The 12,567-nt window shown below is 52.7% G+C and overlaps 1 protein-coding gene across 4 annotated transcripts in view; it reads right to left on the bottom strand.

The window, feature by feature from the left end:
- Positions 1 to 1,346: 1,346 nt before the first annotated feature.
- Positions 1,347 to 12,567, bottom strand: part of C4H3orf20 (chromosome 4 C3orf20 homolog) — a 96,857-nt gene continuing 85,636 nt past the window's right edge. For all 4 annotated transcript variants that reach the window (XM_002920692.4, XM_034658818.1, XM_034658819.1 and 1 more), the window contains 4 exons: positions 10,698 to 10,805; positions 9,147 to 9,289; positions 2,579 to 2,713; positions 1,347 to 1,917 (listed from right to left, as the gene is read on the bottom strand). In XM_002920692.4, coding sequence (XP_002920738.2) covers positions 1,821 to 1,917; positions 2,579 to 2,713; positions 9,147 to 9,289; positions 10,698 to 10,805 — 483 coding nt within the window. In that variant the 3' untranslated portion in view covers positions 1,347 to 1,820. The remainder of the gene's footprint in view (positions 1,918 to 2,578; positions 2,714 to 9,146; positions 9,290 to 10,697; positions 10,806 to 12,567) is intronic.

A 12,567-nucleotide genomic window follows, 5' to 3' on the forward strand; every position in this document is an offset into this window, starting at 1 on the left:
CTATCTCTGGAGTGTCCACTTGAGTCATGCTACACCTTTTGGCTTTAGAAAGCCTTGGACCTCCCTAATCCAAGGAAGATGATGCCAGGAGGGAGCCTGAAGGCAAAGTCTAGCTGCTCTAGTCAGATGAGAGTTTATGACTCTTCCAGATAATTTCACATCTTCCCATCATACCTGGTTTGTTGGGGGCATTGTCAGGGGGTGAAGCCTTATCCCCCTCTCCTGGTGTTTCTGTGGAGAAAGGGGCTCCCCCTTTTCTCCCTCCTCTTCAAGGGACGATTATGTAGCACTGGACATTCACTGGGCCCTACTTCACCAGTGGGAGACGTCCCTGCTCAAGTCTGCTCATTTTTGGTCCATTTTCAGTGTGGCAAGCACCCTGAGTTGGGCTGGGGCCTGCCCTTTAGAGACAGTTCTGTGGTCCCTGTGCATGCAGCTTCTGAAGTACACAACTTAGCATGCAGGCCCAAGGGTTCGATTCAGGGAGGAAGGTGGGGGGGGCAGTATCTCCATTCCAATCTTTACCAGAGTCCTGCCTGAGGGGCTGGAGGGTGCCTGCATGCCAAGACAGAGGTGGAACTTGCTTGCCCTTGCCTTCTAATCCTTGTATGCCCTTGTGCACTGAAGGGGGGTATGGAGGGGAGAGTAGTTAGATGCCCAGGGCCCCTAGCAAATATCAAACCCTTACGTATCAAGGGATGCAGGCTTAAGAACATAGCATGTCATTTCAAATCCATTTCTAGGGGAATAAATGTATAATTCAAAACAAGCCTTTGAATGCTACAAAGGATAAAAATTAAACCTCAAAAAATTCAGATTAATAAGCATCTATTCCAAAGAGGCACACGTAGTTAAGTGTAGAGCACATCACCAAACACTGCCCACAGATCGGGGCCTGAAGTCTTTTCCAAGTTTGGAGAACCAGGCAGACCCTCTAGGGTCCAGGCCCTGCTTTGCGAAGTGGCTCTCAGGAGCCTCAGACAAACAGACCCAGAGCTGGTGACTACCACCAGTGGGTAGTCAGCACAAGAGGCAGAGAGCGGGCTGCCATCTCTGGGCCCTGAAGCTGGCAAGGACTCTTCAGGCCTGTCAGCTTGGGAAGGGGTACCTAATCCACCAAAGAGCACTGAGGCTGGACTACATGGGGACATCAACACACGGGGAGCCACAGGTGCTCTGGCTTTTGGGGTGCCGCTAAAGGGCCCCTGGGCCTGGCCCGTCACCATCTTTTCCATCCCATTCCATGTCCCTTTCCCTTATTCTCCCTCTTCTCTAGTTTACTCCTCCCTCAGTCCTCCCCCTGCTCACTTCTCAGCGGCTCTCCATCTCTCCCTCTGTCTCTCTTCCATCTGTTCCTCCTCTCCTTCTCTGTCTCTCTCCTCCCTCTTCTCTCTCACCCCCTCTTATCCATCTGGGCCAGAAGTGGAGCCTTTTTCCACCCTGTTAAGGGTAGGAGGGCACAATTTAGTCCCATCCACAACCCGCCCCCCCCCCAGGGTTAAGGTACCCTTTGGGTTGGCCCCCTTGGAGTGAGACATCTGTTTCCTTGGGAATGTGGGATTCTCTGGCTGATTTAACTGGTCACAGAGGAAGCTCTGGGTCAGAGGAACCAAGTTTCCATGGACTCAGCCTAGAATAGTGCTCTGGGGGGCCTTGCAGGAGCCATCCTATCCCATGGCCTCACCCAGATGTTGGAGGCATGCTTATTTATTATGCAGAGGCTCAGAGAAAGGGGGTGGGAAGTTTGGGAGGCAGGGCTGGGGTTCATGTGAGAGGAGCTGTGTCCAGGCTTGGAGCTCTGGGTAGCCGTAGGGACAGCATCATCTCTTGGAGTCCTGTTTTTTCCAGGGGACTGCCTTCTTACTGCCCCTCCTGGCTTTGCTGAGAACAGGCAGATCCACTTCAGGTGGTTTCATTCTAAAAATCAAAATAGAGAGAAGCAAATGCTGGGAAATGGGTGGAGAGAACTGGTGGGGACAGCTCTCAGAGCCCTGCCCTGGCCTGAGCAGAAGTGGGCCTTGCCCTCCGCCTTGCACAGCTGAAGCCTCTGGGTGTTGCTCCAACCTGGTGGTCCCAGAGGCACCTGTGACCTTTCTAGATGCCCACAATTTTGCTTGTGTATCTTCATAAGAATTGTGTGATCTTCACACTCTTGCAGAATACCTAATTCTCTTCAGTTAACATGGTCAAGTTAGTGGACTTTTGACAGATCTAGAAAGTTTCTTGCAGGGAGACAGCAGGCAGTCTCCACCTTTCTCAGACTGATGGTCTGGGTTGTAGGGTTTCACTGCAGTCTACAAAAGGCCTCAATCTCCACCACCCAGACCACTGCCTGCAGCTTCAGGGAGCGGGCTTGATGCCCAGCTGGACATGATGTTGACTAAATGGGTCACATAGCAGGGATGGTTGGAGATGACCCATGCCCGGGTGTGGGGGGTGGGGAAGTGACTTCCCCAAGCCACTTAGTTCCACATGAACTCTGTAGCCTGTGGCAGAGCTAGGGGCCCTGCTGTGAGCCATGCCCATTCTGTTGACCTCAGGAGGGCCCCTCAGACCCGGGGCTGGGGTGGCCACCTACTTCTTCTCAGCTTCAGGAGGGGACTCCTCCATCTTGTCCCCCACGGACAACGAGGAGAAGCTTTCTTGGATATCTTCCGATACTGCTTTCTTGGCTGAGTTGGGGTCTTCCAGGACTGGGGTGTAGGTTGGAATGCTGCAGGGGAGGCAGGGAATGGAGGGCAAGGGTCAGCAGAGGCACAGCCAGAGGGGGCCCCAAGTAAGTAGCCCTCATTTGGCACTGCCATTTAGTGTTCCAGCTCCAATAGAGAAAAGGGTGCAGGCCTTCTCTTCCCCAAGGTGGTTAAAGGGAGAGCCTGACCCCTGGGGACCCAGAGATTCCCTGGAGCTTGTTCATTCTGGCCTCTGTAAGGCTGGAATCACCCTAACTCAATGTCAGCGGCACCTGTTCACCTAGCACTGACCCCCTGTGGGGCAGGAGGGCTCCACAAAGTGAGCAAAGGAGAGAGCACAGGAGGCCAAGAAAATAAGCCATCATGTACAGTCTTATGGGCTGCTTGTGTCCCCCTCCCCAAACTCACAGGTTGGTGGAGTCCTAACCCCCAGTACTCCAGAATGTGACCTTATTTGGCAATAGGGTCATTGCAGATGTAATGAGTGAAGAGGAAGTTATACCAGGGTAGGGTGGACCTCTAATTCAACATACCTGGTGTCCTTATAAGCAAAGGGGGCAATGTGGACACAGACACACAGACAGGAGAGCACCACGTGAAGCCTGGAGTAATAATGCTGCCACAAGCCACAGAACTACCAGAAGCCAGGAGACCGGCCTGCAGCAAGGCCTTCCCCAGCACCTTAGCACTTCCCTGCCTACACCTCTGTCTCTGGCCTCCAGAACCATGACATAAGACATTTCAGTTTAAGCAACTCAGTCTGTGGACCACCGTTACAGGAGTCTTAGGAAACTAATGAATACAGAGACAGGACAGGCCCTTTTATTCATTGTTTATTCATATTTATTAAGCCTCTGCTATGTTACTTGCTTGAGGGCAGGGCATTTCAGGGACAAGAGGCAAGCAGGGGAGGGGAGAGGAAGGCACCTTCCATCATTTTGAAAACCCTAGAAAAAGTAAAAATGAAGGTATGGACTGAGCTGTCTCTCCTGTCCCCTTTGATCTTGGGCAGGAAAGCAGATTCTGGGAGTGGGTCCCTTGAGACTTCCTGAACACCATGGTGATGCTAAGGGCTCCCCTTGCCCCCACCCAACCTGCTCCTGTCCCCTGTCCCCACCCCCCTGTGCCCGCCTCTCTGGATGGGTCACAGCTCAGCATTTCCTAGGAACTCAAAGCACAGGTAAACGGAAAAATGGGAGTCCAGCCGAGTGAGGCACCAGAAAAGGACCCCTCGGTGAGAGCTGCCAATAGCAGGTTACGTGATGAGTGTGTCAGGGGAACCAGGATGCGGGGAGCGTCAGCAGTGCCCCCAGGTGAGACCCTCCATCAGGCCTGGGGCTGTGTTGGCAAAAGAAACTTACTGGCAGCCGGGGAGCCTGGCCCTGGGCCGGTGGAAAATGGGACCTGGTGTTACCAGAGCGGGGAGGGTGGGCTTTGGAGACCAAATCAACCCTTGCACTGGGACCTCGCTAACGGGAAAACAGCCCCTTTCCTTCCCCCTCCCTCAGCTGCAACCACAAAGCATCTTCCCTAACCCCCCACTTTTAAGTTGTGCTTAAAAGTACATTACCTAAAATTTACCCATTTTCCACTGCATATTTTAGTGGCATTAAGTACATTCACATTGTTGTGGAGCCAACACCACTCTCTACCTCCCAACTTTCATCTTCCCAAACCGAAACTCTGTCCTCATTAAACACAAACTCCTCGTTCCCCTCCCCCAGCCCCTGGCAGCCAGCATCCTACTTTCTGTCTGTGCATTTGACTCCTCTAGGGACCTCATGTGAGTGGGATCATGCAGTGTTTGTCTTCTTGTGACTGGCTCGTTTCACTGAGCATAATGTCCCTGAGGTGCATCCACGTTGTGGCCTGTGACAGGATTTCCTTCCTTTTTAAGGCTGAGCAATATTCCACAGCATGCGCAGACCACATTTTCTTCATCCGTTCATCCACTGATGGACGCTTGGGTTGCTTCCACTTCTTAGATATTATGAATAATGCTGCTGTGAACACAGGTGTACAAATACCTCTTTGAAACCCCACTTTCAATTCTTTTAGGTATCTACCCACAGGTGAAACTGTTGGGTCATAATTCTATGTGTAACTTTTTGAGCAAGCGCCATACAGCGGCTGCAGCGTGTCCCATTCCCGCCCGCAGCACACGTGCGCTCCAGTGTTGCCACAGCGTCGCCAAAACTTGCTTTTGTTTTTTTGAGAGTAGCCATCCTAAAGGGTATGAGGTGGCATTTCACTGTGGTTTGACTTGCATTCCTGTAATGATTCGTGCCCTTCCTTGTTTTCTTATCGATTTCTGCATCTTTGGATCGGTGAAGGTAAAGCAGGTAGAGATCGTGTTCACTTCCAAATCCCCAGTGCTGAGCACAAGGCTGGGCAGGCAGTAGGGGTGGCGTGACTTTGAGGTTAAAAGCAGGGGCTGCTTCCGGGAAGAGGAGCCTCCCTTCACTGAAGGTATATGACGGGCGGCCGGATGACCATGGCAGCTGGTTATCAGTGGACACTCTGTCAACCAGCCCTTCCTCAGTCTGACCTGACCTCTGCCTTCTGGGGATGAAATCAGCTCTAGATCCTCATTCAGCGAATATGTCCCCGGGGGGTTCTATGTGCCGGGCCCAGGGGCTGAGCAAAGGACCCAGAGAGAAGGGAGGTGGGCCACATGATGCAGGACCCCCGGCCCTCTGGGCTGGCATGCCTTAACAGGTGCAGAGAGACCCGAGCCCCTTGCCAACCCACTGCCTGCTCCTCAGGGCAGAGCTGGCTCGTCAGGCCTGCATGAATGTTCCCGAAGCTGTTCTTGGCCTGGCCTGCCTCCACCCTTCTGCTCTGCCACAACCAGTCTACTGCCCAGCAGGGACCCACCCCATTCTCTGCTGGGGCTTGGGAGGCTTCAGTGGGGAACCCTGCCTCCCTAGGCAGCCAAGCTCCCTTGCTGGCCACAGACAGACCCAGCTCTTCTTCCTGCTCACAGCCCTTGCTTCTCCATGGTGGCCTCACAGACCCCAAGCCGAGACAGAGGGCTGTCTCTGTGGCTGACTCCACTGAGTGCCCAGTGAGCAGCCCAGGCCTTCTGGGTCTGTCCTCCAGCTCTGCCCATTCCCTGCATTTGCTCTGCAGACCTGTCTCCTCTCCCTCGCACCTCCCTGCCTCAAATCCTCCCACTAGAGCTGTCTGAAACCAAGCCGACTGAAAGTCTACTCTGGCAAGGAAGAAATGATTCCCTCCCAGGGACAGTGAGGGCCCTCGCCACCCCCCTGCCAGCGCTCTGGTTGTGAGGCTGTCTGCCAGCCCCCTCTTGTAAAAGAGGACCCAGAAATGAAAGCACTAGCACTCCAGCAACCGCATCTCCCCTGTGCTACACCGCTCGCTCTGACTTCTGAGACGTTTTTGCAGCATAGCGGTCTGTCATGCTGGCCCCTCCGCATCTGCTGACCATAAACTTCCCAAACCTAAAAGTGAACGTATGTCCTACTTCCTCCCAAACCACTGCTTGGTGGCTGAGCCCACTGCCAACCTCCATTCCGTCATCCTTCCCCATCTAGGGCACAGCTGACCGGTCCACCTTCCACGAACACATCCAAGTCGCATACTGAGGGACGAGTGGACGGGCCAACCACAAGAGGTCCGCCCTGCAGGCTGACCACCACTTGCTGGGTGTGGCCGACCAAGCAGCTGCCTCAGCCGCATCGAGCCATCTTGTTCGCAAGCATATCAAGAGATCTCACCCAGTGTCTTTCTTGAAGCTAGATATTCTAGGCCGCCAGCGTGTCTCACTAGTATTCTAGTTACCCTGCTGGAAAAGGAATCGGACCAGTGGCTGGTTATAGAACATGTCCAAAAATTCTTTGACACTCCCCCCATCGAGAGGTGTGGTCTCATTCCCCTCCTCTGAGTGTGGGCTGGCCCTAGGGACTCACATGCAGTGCAAGGTGACACTACCTGACTTAGGAGGCCAAGTCATAAAAGGCAACACAACTCCCACCTGGCTGTGTCTCAGGACACTCGCTTTGGAACCCAGCCGCCGTATCTGAGGAAGTCTGGGCCACACGGAAAAGCCAGGTCTAAGCGTTCTGGCTGAAAGTCTGCAGGGACAGCCAGGCATGGGAATGAGCAAGTCTTCGAGATGACTCCGGCCACCGTCATCTTCTGACGTGATGCATGAGAGACCCCAGGCAAGCAGCACCTAGCTGCGGCCGTCAGCCCCAGGCCCTCAGAGACAATGACGGGAAGCGGCTGCGCACTTTTACCCCGCTGAGCTTGAGGTGCTGGATTCACTGACGTAGATAAAAGAACTGTTGTGGGGGCGCCTGGGTGGCACAGCGGTTAAGCATCTGCCTTCGGCTCAGGGCGTGGTCCTGGCGTTATGGGATCGAGCCCCACATCGGGCTCCTCCTCTGGGAGCCTGCTTCTTCCTCTCCCACTCCCCCTGCTTGTGTTCCCTCTCTCGCTGCCTGTCTCTATCTCTGTCGAATAAATGAATAAAATCTTTAAAAAAAAAAAAAAGAACTGTTGTGATGGCAACATTTTCTCCTCGAATTCCATTCCCTTTTTTCTCTAAGTGCTTTCAAACTGCCAACCTAAGAGGCCATTCTAGAATTAAGAGGAGTCCTACAGGTTTATAGTCTCAGGAAGCCTTCCCTTTCCACTTTCAAAAACCTGGATCGTGCACGCGCGTGTGTGTGTGTGTGTGTGTGTGTGTGTGTGTGTGTCTGTATGTGTGTAGTTTGTTGATTCTCTCTCCACCATTCCTCAAAAACTTATTGAAATCTGTGGTAAGCATGAAGTCCTTTCAGAACCCTTGCATAAAACAAATTAGAAGCCCAGAATTCATTCTAATAATACCAACAGCACTAACAACCGTAACTTGTAAGCTCTCAATAAATGTTAGTGATGTGCCAGAATTCTACACGTGCCTGACTCATCTACCCCGCACAACGCAGGGCAGTGAAAACTTAGTCCTGCTTTACAGACAAAGGAGCTGAGGCAGAGAGGGTAAGGGACAATGGAAGCCAAATGAAGAGCTACATCTCCTTGTAACTAGCTTTGGCCTCTCTCACTCCCCATCTACCATAGCCCCAAGCACCCTGTCTGTTACTCTGAAAATGCCTTTGCTTGCTGTCTTTGGCACCTGTCAGTGACCTCCGCTCATCTTCTGTTTGGGCCTTCCGGATGGCATCCTCCCCACCCCTTCTGTTTTTAGATAGTTTTTTCTGGAACCTGAGCAGACCCAGAGCCTGTTTCCCTTTTTCCCTGGGACTGTCGATGAGCTAGCCAAGTCCTCCTTGAGTCTCAGGCGGTGGGGTCTCAGTGACTTTCTTCTCTGCCCCTCGCAGCATCTGCCCTTCCTGCTGTCCCCGGGCTCCTTGGGATCCTGCCTTCTCTACTAAGTGATCCAGGATGCTGCGGTCAGTGTGTGACCTCTACGGTTCCTCCTAGAGGAACCTGTTTAGGGTCAGGCAGACATTCTGGCATGGCTCAAACTCAGTGTGCTGGGGACAAATCGGCACCAGGACTCCTAGAAAGCTGAAGGGCCTGGTGGGAGCGGGCTGGGGTTGCTGTCCGGACTCAGCGTGCTGGGGGTGCAGGCACAGGGAGCCCCTGTGTGCAGACAGCCAATGCTTTGTGCGTGGGTTTGCTCCCCACTTTATGGTTTATATGGCACTTCAGCAAACACACTTTCGTAAGAGGTGGGAATTACCATCCTCATTTTAAAGGTGAGGACAATGAGGATTAGGGAGGCGAATGGTCCCCCGGCCTATAAAGACCAGAGTTGGGGCTCCCGCCTTGTCTTGGGATGCCTGACCCAGTAAGATTTTCGCTGCACTGTACAGCCCAGGCATTTCAGAATCCACTCCTAACATAGCCTCCAGCAATGTCATAAATGGTGGGTTCCTTCCCTGGACCAGGCTGCATGCTTCTTGAGCCAAAAGAATGACCTTTGTTAATTTCACCCAAGCTGGGCCTGAGAGGCACTCAACAGATGGGCATCACCTGGTTGAAAAGCTTGCCCTCAGTGGCCAAGAGGCAGCCTTAAGCCAGTACCACCCCACTTCCCTTCACAAGGGCCTGAGCTCACTTCATGAAGGACTCTTGTCTACGAGGACCTGCTGTAAAGAGACAAGCAGGACCGGGATTACACACAGGATGGGGTGGGGTGTGATGGGGCAAAAGGTGGAGGTGTCCCTAGGACCCCTACCCAAACCTGTCTTCATGATTCCCCCCCCACCCCCGGAAACCAGCACTGTGCAAACCATCCCATGTCCCCCTTTCTCCAAGAGGGACCTTCCCCCCAACTTGTGTTCCAGAGAAACCAATATCACGGCCTCATTCCCCCTTGCCACCTGTGAAGTCTTCTGCTTGCTGCCAGCTTCTGTCCCCACCAGCGCCCCTCCCAGAGCAAGCCCTCCTCCCACCCTGGATACCGAGTTTTTCTTGTTTTACCTAAATTTGTAGTTGTCTGGCAAGAAGTAGCCCATCTTGCAGTCGTGTCGAGCCTGGAAGATCTGTTTCAGCAGATTTTGCCTGCTGAAGCCATATCCATTCAAAACACAGCCACCAAAGAGAAGCTTCCCCCCGGCGAACATCTGTGGACACACAGGAGGACACAGTGGGAGAGGCCCTCAGCACACCAGCACTGAATCTCAGGCCAGGGGGGACTGTGGTAAGCGTTGTGCCAGAAGCCAAGCCTTTGTTTGATGGTTTCGGTGGTGGGGGGATGGGTGTTGCCCTCCCCAAGCCGCCCAGTGAGGTGTGCTGAGCTTGTTCTCCATCGAGGCCTCCCAAGTCAGACAGTAGCCCCACCGTCCTAACCTTTGCCCTGTGATGGCCCACCTGCTCAGATGCCACTTCACACACCAGCGCTCCAGAGCCCTGGGGCCAGAAGGATTTCTTCCTGCTCAGAGGGCCCCACCACACCCACCTACAGCCAGCTGGCCAGCTTATCCCTATGCACCGATCAGCTGGTCCCATGGGATGGGAGTAGGACTCTTATCCTACTGCTTTCTGAACCCCCACCCTCTAATGTCAGTCTCCATCAAGTAGACACCTGTCCAAAGATTTCTGTGCGAAGATATCCATTAGAGCGTTATTTGTTATGTCCCCCACCCAGCCAACATGGAAATAAACTAAATGTCCAACAAAAGGCTCACAGGGAGAGAAATCAAATGACAAATTCTTATGCAGTGGTTAAAATCACAATTAAAAAAGCAGGACCCCAAGGTCAGAAAAAAGACTGAAAAAGCCAGAGGCCAAAATGTGGGCACAGGTGTGCCCCAGGGCTTCCAATTGTGCTGGATCTAGCAAGGGCCCATACACACTTGCTGCATGAACAAATGAGGCAATCTGGGTAATATGGGGAAGTCATTATTTTCTAAAGTGCATATTCTAAATTTTCTACAATGAATACACACACACACACATTTTTTTTTTACGATGCCCTGTTTTTGGTAAAAAGTTACTTAAAAACAGATGAAGAGAGGGGGTGCCTGGGTGGCTCAGTCAGTTAAATGTTTGACTCTTGATTTCGGCTCAGGTCATGATCTCAGGGTCCTGGGATCGAGTCCTGCATGGGGCTCCACACTCAGTGGGGAGTCTGCTTGAGGAGTCTCTCTCTCCCTTTCCCTCTGCCCCTCCCCCTGCTCACACTCTTTCTCTTTATATAATAAACAAACACATAAATAAATAAATCTCTAAAACAAAACAAAGCAAAAACAGATGAAGAGAATTTGGTTCTCTGGGTTAGGTGTGTCCTGCTCCCTTAAGTCTTCCAGGATGAGGGACGCATGGGGTCAGGCTGGGAACAGGAAACTGGACTCTAGCCCTGGCTCTATGTGCTGGGTAACTCTCAGTCAGGCCTTCTGCTCTCTGGGCCTCAGACCTCACAGACCCTCTCTCCTTCCGCTCGCATATCCGTGATTCCACAAGGGTAGGGGCTGTGGGAGACTGCGGCTATGGCAGGCAGTTGGCGGTGAGCCCCCCTCGGCCTCAGCTCACCAGCACCATCCCCTGCACCACGGCATACTTCTTCACCAGCAGGGGCGGGTCCTTCTGCAGGGAGCTGTCCAGGTCATACCGCAGCAGGCGGTAGGGGTCATGCCGGCACTGCCAAGACAGAAGTAAGTGCCCATCAATCCTACGCCAAGAGGATGTGCTCAGATTCCTGCATTCGCAGGCTGGCTAGGTTCCCGTGGCATCCTGGAGCCCCATTCAACACCTCCTCCCAACTCCTGCTCAATGGGCTGTTCGCGCACCCTCCCGGCTCCCATGACCATTACCATGACCATCGAGGCATCTGGGTCCATCTAGGGCCTTCTGCTGGTGAAGGTTGTCATGGAGATGACTGCCCCCCACCACATGACAGCCACTAGCCCCAGCCTCCAGGGTCTGTAGGACTTGACTGTTCCCTCTGCCTGGGAGAGGACCTGCTGGAGATTTGAAGGTATACCACACTCATGGGTATATCCATTTTCAGGATGCCTCTACCCTCTACCACTGCTGGTTGCCCCTCTGGAAACCTCCCTGTCATTAAATCCAGTGCTGGGACCTGAATCAAACCTACATCTCAAGGTGGGGCCTGGTCAATCCAGAGTAAACCTGGTCTCTTTCCTTTCCTTCTTTCTGGATGCTACAAATCCATTAAAATGGCTAATGTATAATGTTTTCTGTCTTTCTCTGCCTTTTATTCCAGGTGCCTCCAGCTGTCCTGCCTGATGTTTCAATTTAAAATGTAAAATCCAGGGGCAACTGGGCGGCTTAGTTGGTTAATCGTCTGCCTTCGGCTCAGGTCGTGATCTCAGGGTCTTGAGATGGACCCCCACATTGGGCTCCCTGCTCAGCTGGGAGTCTGCTTCTCCCTCTCCCTCTCCCTCTGCTGCTCCCCCTGCTTGTACTCTCTCACTCACATTCCTTCTTTCTCAAATGAATAAATAAAATCTTAAAAATAAAATAAACTGTGAAATCCAGAACTCTATCTGGTGTTCTAGCTTTCAGAGCAAGACAAAGTTAAGGAACATTTCTGCCTTAATCACGCACACTGGAATAGTGAAACCAGGGTCACTGTGAAGCCTGACACCTCCCTCTGGATCTGTCCTCTGCACCCCTCAAATCCCACTGCCCACTCCTCCCTCAGATTCAACTACCTCAGGTCAGGCCTTGTCCCCATTCATGGTGCTCACGGCTAGGCTGGACCGCCATGCATCCTATGTTTACGGTGACTATTAATGAACAATTAATAGCCTTGAGGTAAACTAAAGGCTCCTCTAGGTTCCCATGTGGGCAGGGATCCTATCTGTCTATACATCCATGAGCACAGGGCAGGACTCAATAAGTGTTCACTAAGTCTATGTAAATTGGGGTTGACTCCAGAAAACATACACAGCTTGGTTGTACAAGATCAGTAAAAAGGCTTTTGGTGTACAGTCAGAAGGGTTCCAATGCCAAGCTCCTGGCACTGGCTGGAGTGCAGGCACAAGGGTGGGCACATGGGGTCAGGGAGGCCGTGCTCCTGGGAGGAGAGCTAGAGAGGGTATCCCGAGGGCAAACACAAAAACTTGGAACTCAAGACTGTAGTAAAGGGAGAAGGGGCAGACAATAGATCAGAGAGGACATAGGGCCAAGAGGATTTGAAGGAAGTCGGCAGGTGGACGCAAAGCTGACATGCTCACATGGCATCCTCTGCCCCAGTCGGGCTGGGATGGAGTTACCCCTGAACTGTGCTAACCCTGCCAGGGATGGCAACTGAGGGAGGATGATGATAAGACTCAGAAACGACCTGCAGCCAGGACAGGACCAGCCCTGACAGATCCTTGAGACTTCAACCACAATGAACAGGGACCTCAAGTGCCTCTTTCCCTGACCACCTTTG

Source organism: Ailuropoda melanoleuca, chromosome 4, assembly GCF_002007445.2.
Source record: "Ailuropoda melanoleuca isolate Jingjing chromosome 4, ASM200744v2, whole genome shotgun sequence".
NCBI lineage: Eukaryota > Metazoa > Chordata > Mammalia > Carnivora > Ursidae > Ailuropoda > Ailuropoda melanoleuca.